We start from the raw sequence: 20,000 nt of genomic DNA on the forward strand, positions 1-20,000 counted from the left end.
CGGAGCACACTCGAGTGCTGCTCCTGCACCTCAATCCACTCGAGGCGGAGCTTAGCTGTGCAACAGGAAAAATAAAAAAATGGAGGACCCAAGTAAAAATCAAATATTTATTTTCAAACGAAAATTTGTCAAACATTATTTATTTACCCACTTCTTGGATGCTATCATTAATTTTTCTCCATTAGATTAAAGAAACGTCTTTAGTAGTCTCCTATGAATGCTTGGTGAGTCTAAATGTGGGATCTGGTGGCCTCGATAAGGCCGAATTCGTTTGTGAATTATTTATTTTTTAACATCAAATATTCACACATGCTGTGGATGGTTCGCATGTAAGCAATTTACCACTTTCCATGATTCGTTTACCACTTTTGACGGCTCTGATAAAGCCCCCCTACCACTAGTTACCATCTCTCATCACACCCTCACTTTCCCTCATTCTTTCACGCATTGTCTCCCTCCTTCCTTCATATTACTATTTCCTCCCAGGCAATGGAAGCTGACAACGTGCGAGAATTTTCCAGCCATGGCTCGTGTGTGTGTGTGTGTGTGTGTGTGTGTGTGTGTGTGTGTGTGTGTGTGTGTGTGTGTGTGTGTGTGTGTGTGTGAAGGCACACGCATTGACTATATACACACACCGCCCTTCCTAACTGTCCATTTTCATTTTTGTTTTCCGTGATCAGCGTGACCAGAAGTATCACCGGGTACATCTACAGAGGCATTCACACATCATTTATATTCAATGAAGTTGATAATTTTTTAAATCATAGTATATCTATAAACTGATGTCATATTTGTGTGCTTTTATTTTAGTGAACTCTTTTGAAACCAAACTTCTCGAATATGTAGTGCCTTACCGTACACACGTGGGCATGAGGGGGTTTGTACAAAACCCTTTATTTTGCATTGAAACAATAGTTTGCTAATACTGAATTCACTAATGGCCAAGTCAATCTCCTGATTTAAATCCAATGGAGCATGTATTTCACTTGCTGAAGAGGCTATTAAAGTCCGAATTCCCCCCACCCCCAAACAAACTGAAAACGACTGCTGTTGTAAAGGCTTGGCAAACATCTCAAATGAAGATACCAAGAGTGTGGTGATGTCATTGGGTCGCATGCTCGATGCACTTATTACATGCAAGGGATATGCAACCAAAGACTAACTATTACACTACTTTAACCTGTTCCAACACTTATGCTTACCAGAAATTGGGGGACTGAGCATAAATAGTGCTATTGCTTTATAATGGTGAAACATATGTGCATCGAAATACCAGGAAATAAAAGCTGACCGTCTGTACTCTTCCTGTACCTTCTAAACTCTTGCCTCATTCATCTTTTGATCTTAAGTCCAAATTTCTTGAGTATAAAACAATCATAACAAATTTGACTTCACTTTCCCATCACTTTTGGAGGGCATTGTATGTATTATACATCTGTGTGTACAAATGTGGTGTTTAAAAGTGAAACTACCAGCCTATAGTGGATTCATCATGAGGCTTGTGTCATGCTCATTCAAGAAGTCTTACTTGTCCCTCATAATAGAGCTTAATTTGCCAGCTAAAGTTACCGACCATACAAAACTGACCATGACCCATTTTCCAGCATTATATTGTTCGTATTTTCCAACCTGCTTTCCCTGAACAGACCTCTGAAGATTTTATAAAGTGTGCCAGTCAAAAAATCACCAGTCATTGGACGTAGCAGGCATATTACACTGTGACTTGATCATTTTTGATTTGTGCAAGCAGTTTACTTATCGAACAGGTCACGTTGAAGTGTAAAAACTAGAACGTCTTATTTGGATGCACATTTTTGGTTGTTAAAATTTTTTTTTGTTGCAAATGTGGAATTAAGAGATAGGTTAGGTATAGAAAGCATTCATGAGGTTATGCGTAGGGGTAGGTTGAGATGGTTTGGACGTGTGGAAAGGATGTGGGCAGGTAGTTGTGTGAGGAGGTGTATAAATATGAATGTGAATGGGAAGGAGAGCTCGAGGTAGTTCGAGGAAAACATGGGACGTGTTGCAGAGAGACGATCTCAGAGTTAAAGACCGAACAAGAGGGCTAGTAAGGGAACGCGCAGCTTGGGAAGCAGCCATTAGGTGAACCATGGCTTACACATGCAAGCATTGAAACAGCCATAAGATGATGATGATGATGATGATGATAATGATGATGATTTTTGGTTGTTTAATTGTCTGCTGTTGAAAATAATGAACTGTGACAAACTTATTACAAGAAACTATTGTGTAGGAGTTGCTTCGAAGCATGTTAATTTGTCTATCCTGACAGATGTTTCTTTAACTTACAGTTATTTATTATAGAACAGGAAACAGGCAGTGGATGAAGTAGTCAACAGTAACATGGGTATACAGTGGTACCATTATTTACCTCCGCCACTGAAGGTGAAGGTGGTTATGTTTTCACCCCCTCTCCGTCTGTTCGTTTTGTTTGTTTGCAGGATATCTCAAAAAGTTGTCGACGGATCTGGATGTAATTTTGTGGACAGGTTGGACGTGTGACGACGACGAACTGATTCGATTTTGGTGAAGATCTGGATCTGGATCTGGATACGAGAATTATTTAATTTCAAAGTGATTCTTCACCATTGAGAGATAGGGCCAAAAACGATTATGTAGCATCGTATTTCAAAAATGTATTGGGCCCAATATGTTCTCGTGGACCAGGCATTACTTGGGCGGAGGTATCCGCTCCACTGAGTGCCCTTCTCGTTCTAGTATTGCAATACTTTAAAACAGGGTTTGAAAGAAAGAGTTTTGTGTCATGAAGTTGTTAGGAAGGGTAACAGAGATCATGGATATGAGTTGGTGGTGAGCTGAAACCTTGAGGTGTTGGAGAGTAGAACATGGTTGTATAGACCAGTGTGGAAATTCCATGAGAGGGAGAAAACATTGAGAAAGGTGTACAGGTGAACAAAAAGTCTGTGCTTTTATAAAGGTTGACAGGGAGGGGGTTGCTGCATGTATGCGTCAATCCCGGAATAGTTGGAGAAGAGCAGAGGATTGAAACTGTAGGGATGCAAGACCAGATGAGATGCGTTAGACAACTGAGAGGACACCAACGTGTTTTGGGTGAGAGAGTACTCGGCTCTTCCTTTTTCATCTTGATCAGTGATACCATTTTTGTTCAGTCCTTCGCACTCTGCAGCGTCCATGAGTATAAAGTGGATGGAGGGGGTATGGTCAAAATGAATAATCATACTCCTTCGTGCTGTTTGCGCTGTGTACGAATGCATTGATAGCTCTAAGGAGTTCGGAGGTGTTGAAGAAGAACTTGACCTGACTGCCAACAGTCTCTTGATCAACTGGAAGTGGCTCTGGTCAAATAATAGTGCAACTTGCCACACTGAGAGCTGTATCATGTGATTTGGTAGATGACAAGATGTACGCAAGCTTTTATTGGGGTCAATTATAGTCACATATGTTATTAAAACCATTTGTGCTAAATTAAACCGTTCTGTGATGATTTGTAGGCTGGTGTCGTTGCCTATATGCACATTCATTTCAGGCAACCTTTTATTCCTTTGATGGAGTGTGCTGTTAAATGTTCCGGTCCTCTTCAACCATAATGTGAACATGTTTGTTCAGTGTTCACATGCCATTATGAAAACAATTTCACTTCTGTGCATATTCAGTCTTCAACCTTGCCAGAATTTATCTGATCTTCATCTTCTTGGTTGGGATAAGTGCATTTCTGGTATTGCTGAAGAGTGCTTCCAAGCAAGTTGGTTGTCTTTATCAAGCACAGAGGTATTTACCTCCTGATGTCTTGCACCTGAAAAAGCCAACTATTCATCCTCTTATGGAGTATTGTTGCCACATTTGGGCTGGAGCACCAGCCTGATACTTATCCTTACCAGATAGGCTCCAGAAATGTCTCGTTAACCCGATCGGAGTGGAGAAGGGTTCACCTCAATTCAACCGCTCTCTCACTATCGGTCAGTTGTCACTCTTAATTTGTTCTACAAATATTTTCATAGTAAATGTTTTGCTGACCTTTCTAACTTGATCGCTCCTGTACGAATGTTTGGACGCAAGACTCAGCTTGCCGTCTCTGCACATCCTTACACTACACATGATCCCAAGTGTGGAACGAAACGCTATGCAAATATTTTTTTCCCCATCATGCTGCTTCATTTTGGAATTCACGACCTGTAACATGCTTCCCATTATCGCATGATCCATGCAGCTTTGAGGAACGTCAATTCCGGCTTCTTACATCTTTGAAGTTTCATCCTATTTCAACAAACTTTTGCAGTTGAAGTGGCTCCTTCTTTTATGGTTTCTGGAGGGAAGCATTAGGTGTTTCAGTCCAGGTGTCCATGCTGGCCTGTTTTTTGAAGAACAAGGCCAAAAATTTTCATTGTGCTTGACCGTGATTTGAGCCCGGGACCTCTCACGCCCAAAGTGAGAATCATACCCCTCGAGCACCAAGCCGTATTTGTACATTTTTGTTTGAGCATAAATGTTCATTTTTATGTCATCTACATTTGAAATCTGTGGCAGATCTACTGTAATGACCTTTACCATTCGATGATGACCTCTAGTAAAGAAAACAAGGACAAATCTGTCCAAGAGCCGCGTCCTAAAGGCAATAACAACAATGACTTCTGATATTTCGTCATGTGCCTTGATGGAGCCAATAGCGAGAGCCGTCATGGAGGCTCCTCGTCCATGACGAGAAAATCGTGTATTTACGAAATTACAACACATTAAATGGAATAATCTTTAAATAGTAACTTGAACTTTTCGAAACTTTAAAGCAAATGTTCAAATATATTTAAAAGTTCATGATAGACGCTCTCAAAAGGCACCGTCAATGCGAGGATGTGTACAGGTGTTTAGTATTTAAGGAGATTCGGATCCTGTATATAAAAGAGCCGAGTCCTAAAGGTTTTGTCTTCACCAGAAGAAGAAGAACAAGAAGAACATGAAGAAGAAGAACAACACGGAGCTCTCTTAGGACAAATTCTACGCGTTCGCTACGCGAGACGCTGCTAAAAATTGAGTTCATTTTGAAATGTGGATGCTATTTCATTGGAAAACTTGAACGGCACCGGGTAAAACGCATACACCTGCTGTGTTGAACAGTTTACGTTTTGTATTCCACTGATAGGCCGGACGTGCATCCAGACCTGAACCAAAATTGAATCCGCTTGTTATTTTCACCTAACCAACTGATCCGCCAAATTTTGTCATCTGTCAACAACTTTTTAAAATATAATGTTATATATGGTTTTTGACCCTGTCATATTGAAGAATCATTTAATTTGGTATTTTTAAATGATTCTTCACCAATGAGAAATAGAGCCAAAAACTTTAACACGCTGATGCTGATGCTGACGCTCACGCTCATGCCAGGGGTATCGCTATAGCTCTCTGTTGTTCAAACAGGCGAGCTAAAAACGTAAACTGTTCAGCCTGGCAGAGGTATGCGTTTTACCAAATGCCATTCTAGTTTTTGTCTTGGACTTTGTGATGGTTGGTCACCCTGGTGAGACTTAGCATTGCCACCACCTCTCTTGTGAATGTATTTTGGTACTTGTCTGTGTATTGGACGTTTTATTTTTCTTGTTCTCTTTCTGTTATTACCTCTGCCACCGAAGGTGGAAGGAGGTTATGTTTTCACCCCTGTTTGTCTGTCTGTTTGTTTGTTTGTGTACAGGATATGTCAAAACGTTGTGGATGGATTCAGATGAAATTTTGTGGACAGGTTGTTTGTGTGACAAGGACGAACTGATTAGATTTTGGTGAAGATCCGGATATGAATCCGACTACTAGAATTTTTTTTAAAGTGATTTTGCACCATTGAGAGATAGGGCCAAAAACGAGATATAGCACGATATCTCAAAAAGTTGTCTGGATTCAGCCAAAACTTGGTGGACAGGTTGGGTTTGTGACGAGGAAGAATTGATTCAAAATTGGTGAAGATCCAAATCTGTATCCGGATAGGAGGATTATTTAATTTTTATTATGGTTCTTCACCATTTAGAGGAGGAGGAGGAGGAGGAGGAAATTGGGACCATACTCTGTGCAGAGCGTTGGTGCTGCTTAAGCAGTCTCCTTGACTATTGGGCACAATCCTGGACGGGTCGCCACTCCAACACAGAATACTAGCATGGTGGCACTCATTGTGCCGACCTCGGAAGGATGGCAGGCCGAGTTAACCCCACCTGGTATTAATTCAACAGCTGAGCAGGATTTGAACTCAGGACCCTAGGATCCAAAGACCACCACCCTAAACATTAAGCCAACACCACTGAGAGATGGGGCTCAAAACAATATATCGCCTGATATTTCAAGAATTTATTGGGCCTGATGTGTTCTCTTGAATCAGGCATTGTGTGGCAGAGGCATGCGCTCCACTGGGTTCTCTTCTAATGCCCCTCTCTAGTTTGTTTTGCTTTCACATTTTCAAACTTTCCTGTAGCCTCTTACCTTGAGTGGCCAAACTGCATTATTTGGGGCAATTTCCAATGAAGAAATACAAGTCTCGAAACTCCTGTTGCTTACTTTTTGAGGAGAATGCAAGAAAATTTTTACACTCTTCTCACAACATCGATCACAGTCCCCAACGTCAATCCATTCACTCATCTCTGGACTGTTCATGGGAAAAATAAAGATATATTTTGAAACAAAACATTTTTTCTGAAAGTGTTACGTCTGCAGATGATTATTTCATCTGGACCTGCACTCTGTCATCATAATGTGAAAGATGACACTCTTTATCCTCACATTGATACTGCAGCCAGTGCCTTCTGTTTCCTCCTGTCAGACGTCATCACGGTACAAAGTAACCTGTATTTTCTTCAAGTGAAAGCCAACGAGTTACCTCCGCAACCGAAGGTGAACAGAGGTTACGTTTTCACCCATGTCTGTTTGTCTGTCTGTCTGTGAATAGGATATCTCAAAAAGTTGTGAACGGATTCAGACGAAATTTTGTGGACAGGTTGGGTGTGTGACAAGGACAAATTGATTCGATTTTGGGGAAGACCTGGATTCTGATCCTGATCCTATGAATTTTTTTTAAAGTGATTTTTCACCATTGAGAGATGCCTCCAAAAACGATGTACAGCACGATATCTCAAAAACTTGTTGATGGATTCGGACAAAACTTGGTTGATAGGTTAGGTGTTTGACCAGGAAGAATTGATTCGATTTTGGTAAAGATCCGAATCTGGATACGAGGATTTACATTTTTTTTTTTAAGTGATTCTTCACCATTGAGAGATTGTGCCAAAAACGATAGACACAATATTTCAAAAAATTGTGGTTGATTTTGACAAAACTTGGTGGATAAGTTGGGTAGGTGACAATAACAAGCCGATTAGATTTTGGTTCAGGACCGGATCCAGATCTGGCCTTTCAGTGGGACACAAAATGTAAACTGTTCTTCCTGGTTCTACAGAATGCCGTTCTTGTGAACAATGAAATCATCCCCACTTTCATACAGTCACGTGGCTCGCTTCCTTTTATTGGCTTTGCATTCTTGTTGTTTTTAAAGCACAACTTATAGCCTCCATTTCCTTGGGGGAAGGGTTGGGGGTGGAGGGGTGTGATGGTCCCCACAAAAAGCATCTGCTAGTGGACATTGACGAAAATGGAAATCTATTTGATGCTACTTTGGATAATTATCCTGTGCCCACGAAGCGAAAAGTGTGGTTAAACAATTGGTTGATGCCCGTCCATCCGTCCATCTGTCTGTCTACAAACGTCAACTTAATTAAAATTGAATGTTACATTTTGACACAAATCAGAAAACAAACCTGCAGTTTAGCAGTACTTTCACTCTAAGTTTGTCCTGCAAATGTGCAGATAAGGGTGAGATAATGTTTTCACACTCTGCCTGCCTGGCAGTCAAACAAACTTGAAAATAATTTGAAACTGGAAACACTGTTATTAAGGATGTCATAAAGGACTGATGTGGATTTTTTAAACCCACCTTGTTGTGATCGTTGTCCTCCTGAAGGATTCTAACTGGTCGATTGTGGAATCCTATTTGACTTCAGACAGAGTTTAACGTTTGTCCGATTTGATTATAAAACCCTACAAAAACCCTATCGACACTGATAAAACTGATGTCCACACAAGTCCTTCCTTGTGAAACAATTTATTTCCTAATTATACACCATACACTTCTCACCTTTGTACAATGAACTTAAGAATCCCCATTGATTGCAATATTATTTGGTTCTATTTCATTTATTCTTACTTTAGTTAACAGTTAGACCAACCCGATTCAATTCACTTCTACATTACATCAGAGAGTTTTATTCTAACTTGGTACTTGGTCAGTTCCAAGGAGTACGAGCCACTGAGAAACTATACTTCCTCACGTGCTCGTACTGAGAACAATGTGCCTTTCAAAATATTTATACTTCCATGAGAGAGAGGTTGGGGGATATTCACCCAGACTGTAGACGTGTCCTTTAGACAAAAGCCACTTCGTACATTTTCTAAGCAAAGGTTCATTTATCAGCTTGGTCACTCTGCTCCAGAACAACACATTTCTTATCATTTAGGGCAAAAGTCTTTTGGCCAGAAATGACAGCCAATTCAACTTGCAGCATAAAAGTTACATTTCTGAAACTCCATTTGTTACAATTTAAAATACATTAATATAAATTTTTCCCCCACAGGACCCAAACAACAAGCACAAATAACTCATGTAATGTGTGTCGATAGGGTAGTATTATAGCCGCTGCATTCATTTTTGGTGGTAAATATTGGAATGAATTTATTTATATGACTTTTACAATCTTTATTTTATTTTAATTGAATTATACACTTCAACTCTGTGTAACACAAGTTGGCTCTTTATTACTTCCAAAAACATCGAGTTTTTCAGTACTTGGACATGTTAAATGAGGTGGTGTTTAAAGGTAATCGATAAAAACTGCTTCAATAGCCTTAACTTACGGAATTTTTTGAACGTCCTTATAAAATTATTATTTTAATCTAAATTGATGTACTGTATTTACTTGAACACTGCATGGGGTAATGTGTTCGATGAACTCTCTCGTTGATTATCGTGATGGTCAGCATCTGCAGAGTATCGCCAAAATACAAGCAAAATAATACATTGTTTTTCTTCCTTGCTTGCTTCTCACTGTTTTTTTTTTAAAAAATGCATGATTTTCTTTGTTTCTTTGTTTTACCTCTTCATATTTGTTTATTTATTGATTTATTTTTCTTGTTTGAGCTCTTACCTCATGATCCTATGAATCAAATGATCAAATGCCAGATCTGCTGTGTTGATTCATCCATTGTCAACAAATGCTCTTACATTTTGATGAAAGTGCACTGAAATTTTCTCCTGTCCTTGTGCAATATATGATAGAAGTAAAAGCTCCTCCTTGAACACTTAGACATTGCATAAATATAATTGTTAATGCACTTTCCTCCTGAGTAGTGTGACTCAACTCGGTTGTCATAAAATCTAATGAATTATATTTGTTGACTATAATTCATCCTCATGTTAAGAGCAACATCCTCTTATAAATGATCTGTCTGAAATGAAAAGACAATTTTTGACAAAGGAGCTTTTCAAAAATAGGAACTTTTAAAGCCAATATATCATTCTATTACTTTGGCCATGAAGCAAAAGTAAAAACAAAAGGTGATTGGCATGATTTCAAAAATGCTCTTCATATCCCTATACTATATTGTTATACATTTTTCAGGAAGTGCAAATAATTTGAAATTTTATACCAGTCTTGGGTCGTACTTGCATTCAGGAAATATTGGAATTGTCTAATATCCCTGCAGAGGATATCCAGAGTCTCCTCAAAGATGACTGCATCATTTGCGAAATCAAGGTCAGAGATCTTGACATTCACAAACGATGCACCGCAACTTGATCTCTCCGACATTCTCCCCAGAATCCAGTCCATACAAGTGCTGAAAAGTTTGGGGGCCAGTACACACCCCTGACAAACTCCAGTAACAATTGGAAATATGTCAGAGATGGTATCAGCACATCTCACAGCACTCTCAGTACCAGAGTACAGTTCAGACATCAGATAGATCAGTTTTGGTGGCACCCCACGAAGACCAAGAATCCTCCAGAGGGCATCACGATTCACTGAATCGAATGCTTTCTAGAGATCAACATGGGCTGCAAGCAGCCCCTGTCTGCGTTTGGTGAGGACCAGAAGAGCAAGGATAGGGTCAATCGTTGACCTCTTTGGTGTAAAGCCTGACTGTTCTGGATGCTAGTGCTCAAGCAGATGGTGGCGAACCCAATCAAGAATGATCCGAGCAAAGACCTTGCCCGGCACTGAGAGCAGCATCACCCCTCAGGAGTTGTTGCAGTCTTGGCGATCACCCTTCTCTTTCCAGAGAGAGAGAACAAGGCCCCTCTTCCAGTCAGTTGGGATGATACCTGTGTTCCCAGGAGCTTTACCCCATTTCAACCAGTTCACCGCCATCTGTGTTTCCACAAACAAAAATGGACCACAGTTGATTGGAGTGTCAGTAAAAGGGAGAGTAACACCCCTGACATCCAACTCGACAACTGGTGGAGCAGCCTGGTACAGCTGCTCAAAGTAACCGGCCCAGCGGGCCTTCACTTCGGACTCCTCTGTCAAGAACCCACCACCCTCTGCTCTAACTGCAGTACACTGAGGGATTAGCTTGGACGAATGCAATGCGCGAATTCCCTTGTAAGCGGGACGAGAATCACCTGACCACAGGTGATGCTCTATGCCCTCACAGATTCCTCGCACATAGACCATCTTATCCACCCTTGGTGCACGTACAGTTTTACGCCTCAGCTCCCTGAACAGCTCAGCTCTGCCATTCAGCCTGGCCCTGCGACTCTGGTCAATTGTATCCAGCGTCGCTTGAGAGACAAAATTCTTCTTCGTCTGATGGTGAGTTCCAAGACATAGACCAGCAACATCAAGAACGGTGGTCTTGAAGGCACTCCACTCTTCAGGATCCCCCAAAGCACCCAGACCCTCAAATCTCCACTCAGCCTGTTCGCAAACTACTCAGCTACCCTCTCATGCTTGAACTTGCCAGCAACCAGCATAGACTGTGATGGTACCATTCTCGTCGATTTAAGCTGCAACTTCAGAGTTGCTACAACAGGCCTGTGGTCAGTATTGAGGAACTGAGCACTCCGGTAGACCTGGCAATTCTGGATTATCCTCCAGCAACCATCAGCATGCACATAGTCAATCTCCTTTGCCACACCACCAGCGCTGGAATATCAAGTCCAGCGATGAGCCTGTGGGCGCTGAAACCATGAACAAGCCACCCTATGCCCATGACTTCTTGCAAAGTCAAGGAACTTAGTGCTCTTTGGGACCCCATTGGGACCAACACATGTCTCATAAACATCCCCATCAGTTCCAATTGATGCATTGAAATCCCCCAACACCAGAAGAGTATCTTGTATGGGGCACTGATCAACCAGAGACTCCAGTGTGGCATAGAATGTGTCCTTTACGGCGAGATCACTCTCCTCAGTCGAAGCATTTACAGAGACCAGGGAAATGACACCCAAGGAGTGACGAATCCTTGGTCTCATAATACGCTCGTTGACCGGTGTTAACTCAATTATCATTGGAGTCAGCTTATTGGACACAGCTACAGCAACTCCTTGAGCATGGTAACCATCTGCGGACCAGACCAATAGTAGGTGTAACCACCCACCATGATCTCGCCGCAATCCGGTCTCTGAAGCTCAGAGAGTGCTGCAATACCGATATCCAAATGCTTGAGCTCAGATGATAACAGAGACAGGTGATCATCCTCTTTTAGGGATAGGACATTCCAGGCACCCACCCAAACGGACCGCCTCATGTAACCCAAGGAGACCACTGTCTTACTACTCCCTCAAAAATTCCTCGCACATAGGCCTCCTTATCCAGAGCATCTCTTGTGGTCAAGTGATCTCATCCTGCTTACAGAGGAATTTGTGCATTGCGTTTCTCCAAGCCCATCCCTCAGTGTAATGCAGTGAGAGCAGAGGGTGGTAGAAGGCTGAGGTGAAGGCCCACTGGGCTGGTTACTTTGAGTGGTTTTACCTGAATGACCTATCAGCTGTTGAGTTGGATGTCAGGAGTGTTCCTCTCCCTATTTCTGAGCCTCCAATCAAGTTTGAACCACCTTTGTTTGTGGAAACACTGGCTACAGTGGACCAGTTGAGAGGGAGCAAAGCTCGTGGGATCTCTGGCATCCATGTTAAACTTCTCAAGGCTGGTGGAAATGCTGTACTCACGTCGTTGCATGCAGATCTGTGCTCTGGTTGAAGGACAGGCATCATCCAAATTAACTGGAAGAGGGGCCTTGTTGCCCCTCTCTGGAAAGGGAATGATGATTATCAGGGCTGCAAAAACTACTTTGAGGTGTATCTGCTCTCAGTGCTGGGCAAGGTATTTGCTCAGATAATTATTGACAAGGTTCGCCACCATCTGCTTGAGCACCAGCACCAAGAGCAGTCTCGTTTTATCCCAAAGAGGTCAATGATTGACCATATCCTTACTCTTTGGGTCCTCACCAAATGCAGAGAGAGTTTCAGCAGGGGCTGCTTGCAGCCGATGTTGATCTCTCCAAAGCATTCGACTCAGTGAATTGGGATGCCCTCTGGAGGATTCTCAATCTCTATGAGATGTCACCAAAGCTGACACATCTGATATCTGAACTATACACTGGTATAGAGAATGCTGTGAGGTGTGGTGGTTCCATCTCCGAGTTATTTCCAGTTGTTCCTGGGGTTCGTCGGGTGTGTACTGGCACCAAACTTTTCAACACCTACACGGACTGGATTTTTTTTATGTATGATGTCAGAGAGAAATGAGGTGAGGTGCATCGTTTGGGATTGTCAGGATTTCTGATGTTGATTTCACAGATGAAGCGGTAATCTTTGCGGGGAGACCCTAGACATCTTTATGGGGGCCTTCAAGGCATTGAATGAGGAGTCGGGGCCACTGGGATTTCCGGTGTCCTGGGTCAAGACTAAAAACCAGGCTTTCAATGACATATTGGATGCTGCTATCCTGTCTGCACCTGTCTGTGGTGGGATGTTGAGGTCACAGAGACATTCACTTGCCTTGGCAGTGTCATTCATGTCTGCATGTTGTGTTGGCATTTCGAAGAAATAAGTTTTTTTTCTCCCCTAAGTACCTAAAATATTTCCCTACACCCACTGAGGAATAGGGTCGGGCATCATTTAATATTACCTTTCACATAGCTGCAAAGGCTAAGCAGGACATTGAGCGATGAAATTTTTTTTTTAAATCCAAAAACATAAAACTTTTTTCAAATTTTTCAAAATTGTTTCTTTACTAAACCACTCCCAGGCCCTCACTGATGAACCTTTGAAAGTTTGATGAAGATATGTTTAGCCATCTCTGAGAAAAATGTTTGGATAGGCTTTCAATGACACACACTTTCAATGACACACACAAACGCCTCTTTTATTGTATAGATAATTGACAAGTGGATAATAGCACTGATTATAATATAAGCATTCAATACAATAGTTACTAGTTTAGTCTTTTGATGATGTTGATAAAGGAGATGAGTTGGATTTGGTGACATTCGAAATACTTGCATTTTCTATCTGCCTTCCTTCGAAATGCTCTTTCTTTCTTTTCTTTAAGGTCTGCGTAACCTGATGCCTGGTGATCAAGGTATGGTACCTCTATCTCTTCATTCCTTTTTCTTGTTTCTTTATGTGTCTGTCAAGGCTACATTATGTACATAATATTGTTGCTTGAATTTGCCATTGCTTTCTGCCTCTGAGAAAAGTATAATCGAAGAATTATGTTGCAAGCTTGTATTCATCGACATGACTTGAATTTTGTCACTTTTGTTTGCCTTTAGTCATACATGTCTTGCAAGTATCCTTCCCTGTCTCTTTCTCTTTGGTTGAGTTTATAGCATCTGCTTTATCTTTCCATTGAATGGTTAATGCAAATTTATGTGAATTGACTCTGTCACTGATGATGTGTTAGGTATGCAAATGAGGAATCCTTCTTCACTGTGCTTCATGATACCTCAGGTGTGATAAAGTGTGCAGGTTACTTTGTCTTTAAGGCCATAAGTATATTTACCTGACCAATGCTGAAATTCTGATATTGTCGACTTTCACTCATCAGTCTCCATCTTTGGTCTTTCTCACTCTCTGTAACTCTAATCCTATTACCAAGCATTCAATAAGCTAAACTAATTATTTATGGCCATTTAGAATGTATGGTTTATCTTCGTGCAGCAATTCTGGTTATCTTTTCTATTAGTGGTCAATGCATTATATTATTTTCCTTTTCTGTCTCTGCCTTTCTGTATTTTTCTCTTTTTCTCTAGCTTTCCCTTTCTCTGGCCTTTTTCTCTCTTTCTGTCTGTCTTTCTTTCTTTTTATAGCCATTTATTTATCTCTTTATCTTCATCTCTCTCTCCTTATCTCTGTCTCCCCACAATGTTCTGCCAAGATATCTTAGTTAACAAAATACAACGCATCTTTAACTTTTACACTATTTTCCTGTTTCTTTTTACTTTGTTGATACAGGTTTTTGACTTTGGTACAGTATAGAATATTTTGGAACTGGCAGGAGAGCTCAAAGGCAGCATATTTGATTTTAAACTGCCTCGTCTGGGTTCAATTCTCAATCGAACGATCAACTAACCCTGATGCTTTTGCAGGCAGTTATAGAATGAGTGTGCTTTCCTTCAGAGGGAACTTAACCTGGGTGTTCATTTTTTCTTTTTCTGCTAACATTTGGTGGTGGAAGTTAAAGTTCCTAGAGTGTGTTTCACAAGAGAAAAACAAAGGTTGCCATGTCCCAGAGTGTTGATGAGTGAACTGCATTGTGTACTGGCACCCTGGCAAAATTACAAATTCTTGCCAGGCAGTGACATCCTGCCAAGGGTTGGTTCTCAGACCACAGAAACGTTCATGATTTGTAATTGGGGGGCCTTGCAACTCCTTCAAGGAGCTTGGGACATAAAATATAGTGGAATCGTTTCTTTTTAATGGTGGAATAGCTGTACTACACTGCAATAATGCCATGAGTGAATTCTAACTCAGAATTTGTTTTAAATGTGTATAACCACCATGTCAAATCTGTTGAGTATTTGGCATATATATATATATATATATATATATATATATATATATATATATATATATATATATATATATATATATATATATATATATATATATATGATGTTGCGTGGAGGAACTATGGGAATTGTTTGAAACAGCAAAGTGCTTACTTTGTGTAGCCTTTCGTGGTTGCTTTATGCAGCTTTCTTTGGCGAGAAGAGCACGTGAAGAGTCGATTTATATGTATATGTATGTGTATATATATATGTATGTGTATGTGTATATATGTATATATGTATATATATAACGTTTCCTGAAGTTTCACTCCATTATTCACCATGTGATAAAATATAATTCAAAAATGTTTTCGCTTTTTTGATTATTGCAAATTTGTGAGAATATTGCTTTGGTAAAAGATGGCAGTGCTTTTTCAAGGATTTTTGTGGTCTCCTTGCCTTGCCACGATGACTATCGAAGACTTTTTAAAGTTTTCTTGTGGTAGTATTAATGATAATGAGCAAGAATGTTACTGCTTTTCATATTACTTTGTCTTCACATCCTTTATTTCTCTTTATGAGTGATTGTTTATGCCACAACTGTGACATGCTCTGAATGCGGTGAATGTGGTCACTTAAAGTGAGAAATCTCTAACCTGAATTGCACTGCAGAGAAAAATGCCATGGTTTCTTCCTTAGAACTGGTCACGATGGATAACTAGACTGGAAACATTAATGACAGTGATGTTTAAAATTGCAATTATAAAGTCGACCTTGAAGAGCCAAGCAAGTGATTAGGTCGGCAACTTTGTCCATCACAAGAAGTCTCTTGTAACTTATTCTGCTTCGTTCTGGCAATGGGTCTCTTGCCCCCATAAAAAAATGTGCACCTCCTGTTCTTGCACCAGGCTCCATTCATGATGTGTTAAATTGCTCACAACTCTCCATGATTAATTTACTGGACTTCACAATGACATGAATGGTCAAATCAGGTTGATGTTTGAGACTGTTTGAACAATACATAGGGTGGTTTGAATGCTGGATGTACGATTCCCATCTTGTTGCAGCCAGGTGCAGTCATGGTAAGTTATGGTGATGTGCATAATTAAGTTGATGCAGCCATCCCACTTACTGGCAGCTATACAGGACAGAAAATGGTTGTTAAGTTGGCACCTACTGTATGTCTGATCTCCTTTTACCTAACATGACAAAGAACTGTTGTGCCTGAACTGAATTAGTATTCTAGTGTCGTATAATTTTCTTGAAGCGACAGTTATAGGCAGCAGCTGTTGATTCTATTAAATCCTCCAATAACATGGAGTAATATTATTCAGGTGATGTATATCTTTTCAAATTTTTTGTTTGATTGAACTTTTCAGTTACATCGCATCAACTTATAAAATGGAGAGGATGGATGTGATGATGGTAATGTGTTTTCAACAGAGGTAATTGTTGTCTTTGAATTAAATTAAATAAAAATAAAAAAAAGATTTTTTTTTCTTTTCTTACCTACAACAGTTTAGGTTGAATTGACAACCCCCTTACCATACAGGCATAATTGATAACTGAATGGTAGTTATTACCTTCAGGGAAATCCCTTTCTTATGTGAAAAATAACTTGGTTGCACTGCTACTGCGGATATAGTTTCTACTTATTCTTTAATGCTTTTTTTGCTTCTAATTGTTAACCCAATTGTAGAGCTTGATTCATTAAGACAAGAACCAGGTCAAATCTTTATCTTAAAAGGTCAAAAGCTGCATGCTTAAAATCAGCATATATAGTTTAGAAATTTGTTATAGTCACCAAGTGCATATAAATTGATATGTTTCTTTCAATTTTGAAAACACATTTTTCAATAATCCAGCATGATTGTCTTGCTCAGCTGGGTGATTTGAATTGTGCATTTGCTTCTGTCTGAGATTGCAAAGTTCTGAGCAACACCTAAGTTATTTAAAGACATTAACTGAAAGCCTTCCTGATCAATGGTGACTGAAGAATACAAAACCCAGCCACAAATGTTCTTGGGTGTCTTGCACTCTTTATCCCTGCAACTCACTCTAACCCCCCCCCCCAAACAAAAACAAAAACATTTTTTAAATGAAATATATTCTTTTGCCAGATTGGGATGCAAGTTTTTATCTGATCAACAATGATTTACAGTATATGTTTCTCTTACTATAACTACTCATTGGAGGATCACAGTTTCCACACTGTCTCTCGATATTGTTGGGCAAAGCTACTTTCATGGAAGTATAATTGTTTTATTATCGCTCAATGATTGGACAATAGGAAAACGCATGTAAAGGTTTTGTTACTTCCGTCGCTGAAGGTGGACGGAGATTGTTTTCACCCCGTCTCTCTGTTTGTGAGCAGGATATCTCAAAAGGTTATGGACGGTTTTTGACAAAACTTGGTGGATGAGTTGGTTGGGTGACAAGAACAAGACGATTATTAGTACAGCGGATAAGCACAATAATTGTGCGTTCCACGAGAAAAGCATGAATTTTCTGACATAGTGAATACCAAAAGGTTTATTTTCAGATGTGGAGGGAAGTCAGATTTGACCTCTGAGGACCGTGAGAAGTCAAATCCAAGATGGCCGCCAGTCCACCAGGTCTAATGTTCAAACGCGTTTAATTTTGGAACTAAACAGTGTAAAAAAAACATTTAAGGTGTCATTCCCAACTAAGTTTGGAATCGCCATTCATTTGGTGATACTTTTGAGATCGCCAGGAGCCAAGGAAATGCATTTCGATCAAGGTCAAATTACGTTAAAAACTTTTGGACATTCTTTTGGTAAAGACAATGGATTGGGCCGATGCAATATAGTGAAACTTCGCTTCCATTTTGACACTATAGGGATAATAATACAAAAAAAATTAACAGTATATCCCATGCTGCTAGTGTATTTAATACTTTATTAATAGCAATGATGATGATGGTAATAATCAAAATCTAACAGCCTCCAGAACAGAAGCACAGTGCAGTGCACTTGAGCGCAGCTTAGGATGCACTGGACAGTGCAAGTGTGCCATTCTCACAGCGACAGCGGATCAATTCATGGCACAATTTTGATGCTTCGGGGAGAGTGGTCCAAGGCGGCTGCCACCCATTTGTTTCCTTTGTCCAGCCCCACCAGAACCTTTTTTATTGGTAAGGGTCAACAAAACATAGAACTCTACAGATAATGCATCTATACCCAGCTAGTCTAAGCATGGATATACACAATACTTAACTGCACCACATCCACCTCAAGCACACCCTCTGAGGGGCTGAATAACTAAATTCGCCACAATGACACCACTCGGTATTCATTTGCAAATTTCAACTGATTGCTTATATTGTGATAAATGTTTACCTTGACCTAAATTCATTTCCTTGAATTCTGACATTCTCAAAGGTATCACCAAATGAATGGGCATCCCCAATTTAGTTGGAAATGACACCGTAAATGTTTTTCTGCGCAGTCTGGTTCCAAAATTAAGGACGTTTGAACATTAGACCCAGGTGACTAGTGGCCATCTTGGATTTGACCTCTCACTGTCCCCTCAGAGGTCAAATCTGACTTCCCTCCACATCTGAAAATAAACATTATGGTATGACCTAACTATGCCAGCAATTTCATGCTTTTTTCATAAAATGTACAATTTGTTAAAATATGAGAGCTTATCTGCTGTACTATATATTTTGGTTCAGGACCAGATGCAGAACTGGCCGATCAGTGGGATGCACAATGTAAACTGTTTCGCTTGGCAGAGGCTTGCGCTCTCCCGAATGTCATTCTAGTTTTAACGATATAATTGATGCTTCACCAAGGGTCAGAATTTTGTGTGCAATTCAGCTTTTGTAAAAGATATGCTATATAAGCTGAGTCCTAAAAGTTGAACTGTTCTTGGTAACTTTAATTGCAGAATGATGAGAGCTAAAAATAATAGTCATGGCTCTGGAAAAGGGGACTTTTGTTCACTTTTGTGCACGGGGAATTTTCATTTAATTGATACTCCAAAAATCTTTAGCCTCAAGAGTGCCACTAAAAATTGGCTGTGACTTTTCAATTGGGTATGACTTTAGAACAACCAAGTCTCTGACTGACTTTTTATTTTTATTTTTGTAACAACATTGTACTCTGACCTGAACATTTGCTGACACCAATGCATCCAGACAAATGTGGCCCCACATATACGTTGTGTCCCTTCATTTCAGGGAAAGTGAACTTTGTAAAGCATTTTTCATAGATCATGTCAAGCATTTATAAATAGATCTAGAAATTAACATCTACATTTACATATATGAATACCTGGTGTTGAATACCTGGTGTTGGCGTAGAGGTTAGGGTAGCGGCTTGGGATCCAAAATGTCTTGAGTTCAAGCCCCGTTGGCCGCTTGAATTAATACACACCAGGAGGTTGACTCAGCCTGCCATCCTTCTGAGGTAGGCGAAGTGAGTACCAGTGTACTGGGCCCGGTGTATGCCCCTGTTAGAATAGGTGTACCATATCCACGTGTCGTAAGAGGTGACCAGGGTTGCGTCAGGAAGGGCATCCGGTGTAAAACCTGTGCCAAATCATTATGCGGATCATACGGTTGATCCGCTGTGGCGACCCCCTAACGGGAGCAGCCGAAAGAAGAAGAGAAGAAGAAGATTTACATGTATGAATATTCTCACAAAACCACACCAACGAATGACCAAAAATATCAAAATTTACTTCATGGATTTATTTAGGGAGACAAGCCTCGTAAATATGTGTATCAGATCCCCAATCAGGGTGGATGAGTGGTCGGCGCCACCTGTTGACAAGGTCTCTCTCTCTTTGTTCTTTCTGTTCCCTCTCCTTCTCGCTCTTTTCTCTTTGATCTCTGTTTTCTCTCTTTCCTCTCTTCACTCCCCTCTCCTTGCTCCCCGACCCCTCCTCACTCCCTCACT

At 40.4% G+C, this 20,000-nt stretch overlaps 1 protein-coding gene across 19 annotated transcripts in view; it reads left to right on the forward strand.

Moving 5' to 3' along the window:
• Nucleotides 1-20,000, forward strand: part of LOC147012133 (neurexin-1-like) — a 1,392,023-nt gene that overhangs the window by 70,431 nt on the left and 1,301,592 nt on the right. For 18 of the 19 annotated variants that reach the window (XR_015052060.1, XR_015052059.1, XM_085858522.1 and 15 more), the window contains exon 3: nt 13,635-13,664. The exons of the other annotated variant lie outside the window; for it this stretch is intronic. Coding sequence is in view for 16 of the 18 variants with exons in the window: in XM_085858522.1 (XP_085714648.1) it covers nt 13,635-13,664 (30 nt within the window). In the remaining 2 variants the exon portion in view is untranslated. The remainder of the gene's footprint in view (nt 1-13,634; nt 13,665-20,000) is intronic. 19 annotated transcript variants of the gene reach the window in all.

The sequence above is a fragment of the Eptatretus burgeri genome, chromosome 15 (assembly GCF_056783735.1).
Source record: "Eptatretus burgeri isolate ZD-2024b chromosome 15, Ebu_testis_v1, whole genome shotgun sequence".
NCBI lineage: Eukaryota > Metazoa > Chordata > Myxini > Myxiniformes > Myxinidae > Eptatretus > Eptatretus burgeri.